Source organism: Octopus bimaculoides, chromosome 23 (genome assembly GCF_001194135.2).
Source record: "Octopus bimaculoides isolate UCB-OBI-ISO-001 chromosome 23, ASM119413v2, whole genome shotgun sequence".
NCBI lineage: Eukaryota > Metazoa > Mollusca > Cephalopoda > Octopoda > Octopodidae > Octopus > Octopus bimaculoides.
Window position 1 is genome coordinate 18,984,414 of NC_069003.1, and position 7,945 is coordinate 18,992,358.

Consider the following 7,945-nt stretch of genomic DNA (forward strand, 5'->3'; position numbering starts at 1 on the left):
TATATAATTATATGTATTTCTTCTATCTTAATGAATAATAATTCTTCGGATAGAATAAATGGGTTAATAGATATTATAAATATTACATAATAACTTTCTCTTACAGACCAACAAATTCCATGGAAAGAATACCACGACTATTCAGAGAACTGTGACTCAGCCTTTTGACATTCATATTTTCCATCCTAAAAGGCAGCCATGGGGTGAGATATTTTAATACTTTTTCAACCTGCTTCTTTTTACATGATACATTTCTAGGGATACATTGTTATTTTATACTAATAAATCTTTGTTTTACATCCTCTTCTTTCCATGCTTGCATGTGTTTGATGAATGTTCATCTAATCCATGCTAGTTGACAAATATAGTGTTACACAATCTTAATGAGTCTTTGTTCTACAGCCACATGCCCTTCCTGTCTCTAACCCTTTTCTGGTTTGAAGGTATGAATTGAGCAAAATTTTGACCGAAGAGCAAACAACATTGCTGCTTGTCGGTTTCAACTTTCATTGAAGCAAATGCAAATGAAACAAACGCGTGCATGCACACACAAACGTAACAGGCACATTTCAGTTTCCATTTCCCAAATCCACCCACAAGGCTTTTGTTGGGCTCAAGACTATAATAGAGGACACTTGCCCAAGTTGCAATGCAGTGGGATTGAATCCAAAACCTCATTGCTGGGAAGCAAACTTCTTAGCTACACAACCATGCCTGTGCTTATGATGCCAGTAATACATGCACATACTTGTGTATAGAAACATGTACACACATATTCTGGGTTCAATCCTACTATGTTTCACCTTGGGCAAGTGTCTTCTACTGTAGTCCCAGGCTGATCAAAGCCTTTTGAGTGGATATGGCAGATGGAAACTAAAAAAACCCATTGTATGTGTGTATGTGTGTGTGCATGTATTTATGTATGCATGTATATATATATATATATATATAATAATAATAATAATAATAATATTAGGGATAAAATCCAAAATTACAGGTAAAAACTCAATTAATATCAATTTATTAAAAATTAAAATTAAATTAAGTTTCATAGTATAAAATATATATATATATATATATATATATATGTGTGTGTGTGTGTGTGTGCTTGTGTATACATGGATACACACACATATATATGTGTGTGTGTATGTTTTTATCTCCTTGTTTTGACTCCACACACTGATCAACTGATTTTAAGAAGTCACTGTTTATACAAAACATCATTTGTTTGAAATCTTTTGTGATATAACTGACCATGTTGAAAGGACTTGGGAGAAATATTACCTTGCTTTAAAGCTGTTGAGGGTTGGTGACATGAAGAGTATCTGGCCATAGAAAATCTACCTTACTTTAAATTTCCCTTGACCCATGCAGCATGGAAAATTGAGCATTAAAAGGATGCTGGCTATGTCTATAGGCACATGTGATTTCAACCTTCCTTTGTCTTGTGAATGTTGGATGCTTGGCAACTATAGAAAGCAGTGACTCATCTCCCTGCCCGCAATATATAGAATAACAGTGCCAAAACAGGTGCTGGTGTCGCAAATATGATGAGGTTGGTGGCAGTGGTGGCGGTTGCTGCTGCTATATGAGATATTCAGATGTTTAAATGGCTGACTAGACAGTTTAATCACTGATTAAAAACCATTAATTTCTGTTGAGAGGCATAAATTAATCATTAAAAACTTATTCTTAATTGCAGTGAAGAGCCCATGTGCTAACAAAAATGGAGGCTGCTCTCATTTGTGTCTTATTGATCATGATGGTAAATATGGTTGCAAATGCCCTTATCTTAAAAAAATGGGTCCTGACAACAAAACATGTGAAGGTAAGTTGTTGTTTATTTGAGGATTTTTGTCTCTTTTTTTTTATGTAATTACATTCTTTAAATTAGCCAATTTTAATAATGACAAAATTATTACACTAAATTCTTCGTTATTTTCAAAATTGATTGAAACAAAGGTTAGTTGTATTTGTATTTCAACAAATATGGTAACAAAAGGATTAAAGTGATCTAAATTAAAGCCGCCTTCCATCAAAATTTCATGCTAATTTATGTTCGGAACACCAAGTTAGTAATGACAAAAATACTAAATTCTTCATTTTTGAAATTAATAGAAGCCAAAGCCAATGTATTTTAAAAGAAATATTATAAAAAAAGTGTTAAATATTGTATGACTCTATCAGTCTATGTTCTTTAACTCAAGTGGGACCACCTCTGGTTCTGTGATACAGATGTCCTGTTTTAAACTGATCTAAATTAAAACCATCAAAATTTCATGTTAATTTATGTTACAAACACCAGCTTAATAAAGACATTTAATTAAATTCTTCCTTATTTTCAAAATTCATTAAAAGAAAAGCAACATATTTCAGCAGAAATATGGTAAGAAAAGGGTTAAGTTGATTTTTGGGGTTGAATTTTTTTTGGCTTACATGTCACCATTTACTTATTTCCTTTACAGATATCCAAGACTTCTTAATATTTGGATCAGTTAATGCAATTCTTGGCGTTCAACTTGAAGATGCCCACTATAATGTAATGCCAGCAATTACTGTTACTCACGTGAACACACCATCTGTGGTTGATTTTTATGTGAAAAACCAACAGATTTATTGGGCTGATAAATTCCTTAATGTAATCAGTAGTGCCAATGTGTCAGGTACTGGCTTCCCAACAGTTATCATCTCTGGTAAGTTCTGATATCTGGTTAGCAGTCAGTGTATCTCTAACTCGTTCTGTTTGTTCGCTTTGCCAAGGGAGTTAATAAATCTTATAAGATTACTAATCTTACCAGATTTATCTCTCTTGGTTACTGTGTATTAAGTAATGTGCTACATGTCATATGACAGGTATTGTTGCAATTAATTGATCGTTAAACAGTATTACTCTTTATGATGACATATTTATTGCAAATATGGAAATGAGAAATATGTTTATTATTTTGGAAATTAGCATTCAATTTGTTAGAACCATCAAATTTGGAAAACTGAATTATAATTATTGTTCCTATGTAACATTAGTTGATATTAAACATAGTAGCAAAAGATTATTTCCTAAGTTATCCATAAAATAATGGGTAACACTCATGTGTATGTGTATATATATATATATATATATATATATATATATATAATATAAATGTTAAATGATGATGTATATATATATATGTGTGTGTTTTTTCCTTGTTTTCTTGTTTTGACATAAGTGCATTGATTGTAAACAAAGTCACTACTCATATGAAAACGCTGGTATCCTTTTTGTGCATATAAGATACATAAACTTTTAAAGATTGATAAATTGAAAATATCCATCCATCCAAAAACTGTTAGACCCTTTCAACTTTCAAACTAAGGAAGAGAAAAAAATAAAACTTTCTGTGATTTCCAAAGACTTCCTCACGGTTCATGTAATATATTAAAACCTTTCACACTACCTCAGCTTCCTGTCAGCTTTTCATTTTTTATTTTTCATTTTGTCATTTTTCTACATTTTCCATTGTTTTCTTCATTGTTCAATTCTGTCATTGTCCATTGCTAATTGCTACTTCTCAAGTATCACTTCCATCTACCTGTTCATTCCTCCTAACTTAGCTTTACTTCTCTTAGTATAGTGCTCCCCCTCACCATCTTACTACGGCATTACCCTGTTATCCCTCTGTACTAGACCTTTATGTGCAGTCTTCCATGGGAACAGGTGAGTGTTGGTGACAGGAAAGCTATCCAGCTGTAGAAAATCTATCTCAGCAATTTCCATCTGGTCCTTGTAAACAGGAAAATTGATATTAAAATAGTAGTGGCGTTGATGATACATGTTATAACATTGTCTCTGTTAACATCTTCCTCTTTAAATATTTCTAGGTCTGGAGAATCCTGAAGGTTTTGCTGTTGACTGGCTGTCTGGCAACATGTACTTCACAACCTATGGTCAATCCTCTGGCACTATCTCGGTAGCCAGGCTGAACGGTGCATTTAGAACAGTTCTTATCCAAGACAACCTACTGAAACCTCGGCAGTTGTTATTGCATCCTGTTAAGGGGTAAGCTGTACCTGCAAGGGATTTGTTGCTATTAATGTGGCCTTGTTTGCCATAGAGGTTTTGGAATGTTAACATTGATGGGAGTCTGTTGTCCTGGTGGTGGGTCTGTTTGCTATGGAGGCAGGTCTATTGCCATGGTGGTGGGTCTGTTACCGTGGAGGGAGATCAGTTGCTTTGGAGGTGAGTTTTACCATAGAGGTGGGCCTATTGCTATTCAGATGGGTGTACTGCATGGAGTTGGGTCTGTCGTGGATGTAGATTTGTTGCCATTCACTTGGTTTTGTTGCAGTGAAAGTGGATTTGTTGTCATGGGGGTGGGTCTGCTGCCACGGAAATGGATTTGTTGCTATGGATATAGGTCTGTTGCCATTGAAGGGGTGTGATGTTTTGGAGGTGGATCTGTTGTTATGATATAATTTTGTTGCCATGCTGATACATTTCTTTCCCTTACATAGTGAGTGTGCTGTCATCATTGCATATATAGTTCCATTCTGGTTGCCATCCATCAATGTGTCTTTGATTTCTTTGATGTAGAAATATTACGATTCCCAAGGGTCTGATTACACAGATTTATTATTGACAGTCTGTGCATATTGATGTCACTTAGTTCTTTTAGTTCACTGTAATAAGGACAAATCACTTATATACTTCTTGTTTCTGATCTGATATTGATTACTTATTGATATGTTATAGGAAACTGTTTTGGTTGGATGGCATAGATGCCAAAACTCGAATAATGACTGCTACCATGGATGGCCAGAAGATTACAAAGATTATTCAAGAAAAGCACATTATATGTAAGTGTTTGTTTCACTAATCTCTAAGTATAGCAAGATAATGTTTTTCTCTGTATTTTCTGTTCATTTTGTCCTTTCATCATCATCGTCGACATTGTCATCATACACAATTTTACTGTATTATGGCATTCTGAAATGATGGCGATAATGGCATTACTGACTGTAATGATGACAGCTCTAGCTGACACACATGTTTGTCCATCAGAGCAATGATGACCATCTAGTCATCGACAAGGATGACTGATGCCTTGCTTGATGACTTTGAAGAAGGGTTGTGCACTGTCAGCATCACTTGTTTGTCCATGACGATCTTTAATCAGTGACAAAATCAGGTCAAGATGACTGGGGATGGAGATGGATACAGGAGCTGACCAAGATGTCTTACTTGCTTCATCTTGTCCTCTGCACTTCATAGATGCGTTGCTGCATCTGCCTTCGTCCCCATTGACCCACAAAGGTTCTTTTGCAGAGTATGCTGGATCCAGTCTTCACATACATTGATAGGCAACCCCTTATATGCTAATTAACCTATAGCTGGAGCCACGGCAGGTTTTACTACTCTGGGTCAAAATAGATTTAGGAACATTAATGTCTAAGCACAGTAGTGTTTCCACACTTCTCAAAATCCTGGAACTCTCAACTCTGGGCCTCACTACCAGATTCTGTTTAAAGTACACTGACTTGCACACACTGTAGTAATATCATAGACATTTATACACAGATTCGAGGTGGTATGGAAAGGTTCCCAGACGAGTTATATTTAATAAAAAAACAACTTATTTACCTAAGTTCTAACATCATCTTCTTCGAAATAGCCACCTTGCACAGCAATACAGCAGTCCCAGCATTCCTGTCACTTTTGGAATCTGGCCTGGAAGTTGTTTTCTGTGAGTCAAGGACCTTCTGTGATTTGCTTTTTATCTTGACAGCAGTATTAAAACAACCTTGGAGCTACATTTTCATCCTGAGGAAGAGATGAAAGTCTGCAGATTCTAAATCTGGCAAATAGGTCAGGTGTGGAAACAATACCATTTTGGTTTTGGTGAGGAACTCATGTTGTCATGAAGAATCCAATCCTTTATACACCACAGATCCAGTCAATTTCACCCAATGTCCTCCCTCAAACACTTCAAAACATTTATTTTTTTATTGCCCACAGGGGACTAAACATAGAGGGGACAAACAAGGACATACAAAGGGTTTAAGTCGATTACATCAGCCCCAGTGCGTAACTGATACTTATTTAATTAACACCAAAAGGATGAAAGGCAAAGTCGACCTCGGCGGAGTTTGAACTCAGAACGTAACGGCAGACGAAATACTGCTAAGCATTTTGCCCGGCGTGCTAACTCTTGATTGATAGTACGACTCTGGGAGACAAATTCTCAATGCACAAAACCACATTTCCAGATGTGACACTCGTGGTAGGTCTTCCAGAATGCTCATTGGCTTTCATGGATGTTCTTCCACTTTTGAAGTGCCTATGCCACTAAAAACATTATGTACAACCCATTGCCTTGTCACCGTAAGCTTGCTGAGGCATGCTCAATGTCTCTGTTTTTGTCTACAACAAAATGGCCTTTGTTCTTGTCTACAACAAAATGGCAGACTACAGCATACACACGATCCCAAAAACACAAATTTTACAACCTGGCGAAGTAAACACAGCAATGTCACTTGGCACACTGCCTCATGAAGGTCCCTGCTAGCTCTCATTGTGCATGTAACCATGTGCAGCCATCTGTTTGCATGCTACAAAAGTAGAACCTCATACTTAGCAGATTTTCACACAGTTTCTATTTACCAAATTTTCCCTACAAAGCATCAGTCAGAGGTTGCTGCAGAAAGACAATTGTCTAAGGTGCTACACAGCAGAATGGATCTTGAAATGATATGATTGCAAAAGGAACTTCTTAAGTACCAGCCATTCTTGCAACTTGTGATAGAAGTGAATATTTAACCATTTTGCTGTCACATTTCTGTAGAAATACATTGTCTTTGTTTCATTTAATTTTGAAAATAATGAATATGTTAATATAACATTGTCATGATTATTAAGCTGTTGTTTGGAACAAATTAACATGGAATTTTGATGGAAGTTTTAATTCAGATCACTATAAAATAAAACATTTGCATCATTGAATCAGTGTGGTCTCAGGTGATTTTCAGAATGCATAGATTGATAGTCAAACAATATTTAGCCCTTTGTTATTGTATTTCTATTGAAACATACTGTTTCCCAACCACATGATTCTGGATTCAATTCCACTGCTTGGGACTGAATCCAGAAGTGTCTTCTACTATGGCCTCAAGCCAGCCAAAGCCTTGTGAGTGGATTTGATATATGGAAACTGAAAAGAATCCCATCCATATCTACATGTGTGTGTTTTTGTGTCTAAGTTAATATTGAAAATAATGAAGAATCTATTAAAATACCTTTGTTGTTATTAAGTTAATTTAAGTATGCTTAGAACATAGCATGAGATTTGAATGGAAAGTGTTAATTTAGATTACATAAAAAGAGGAAGTTTGTATCATATGACCAAAGGCAGTTTCATGTGGGCTGGTATCAAAAGGGTTAAAAGAAAATAATCATTATCATGTATGTTAATTAGTCCCCAAAATTTATAATTTCATACATAACAATTCACCATTTCTGCCAATTTGACATTTAATTGAATGTGTCTCTTCTACAATTTCTAGCTTATACAATCGATCGAAAACTGGAGAAGATTTATTATTCAACAAACGCTTCGTTGATGTCAGCCAACTTGGATGGTTCCAATGCGTCACGAATCTCCATCAAAAAGCAACTGTTACCATTTAATGCTCTCACAGTTTATGGTGACCTCATCTACTTTACATCAAACAACCAGATCAGCAGTCTGTCTCTCAGCAACGGAACTATCCGGGTTACTAGGAGAAATAAACCAAATATTTTCTCCCTCGTTGTCCATACCAAAGCTGAAGTTAATGGTGAGTCATTCTTAGAGTTTTATATTTTATTAAGTTTCAATTTATTGATATTTACTGATTTTCAGTAGGCTCCTCTCTCTTTCACACACACACACACACACACACACACACACACACACACACACACACA

General features: G+C 35.6%; 1 protein-coding gene across 4 annotated transcripts in view; it reads left to right on the top strand.

Moving 5' to 3' along the window:
* Positions 1-7,945, top strand: part of LOC106879043 (low-density lipoprotein receptor-related protein 1B) — a 208,271-nt gene that overhangs the window by 84,743 nt on the left and 115,583 nt on the right. For all 4 annotated transcript variants that reach the window (XM_014928457.2, XM_052975989.1, XM_052975991.1 and 1 more), the window contains 6 exons: positions 107-203; positions 1,706-1,831; positions 2,469-2,696; positions 3,865-4,042; positions 4,736-4,839; positions 7,543-7,815. In XM_014928457.2, the coding sequence (XP_014783943.1) occupies positions 107-203; positions 1,706-1,831; positions 2,469-2,696; positions 3,865-4,042; positions 4,736-4,839; positions 7,543-7,815 (1,006 nt within the window). The remainder of the gene's footprint in view (positions 1-106; positions 204-1,705; positions 1,832-2,468; positions 2,697-3,864; positions 4,043-4,735; positions 4,840-7,542; positions 7,816-7,945) is intronic.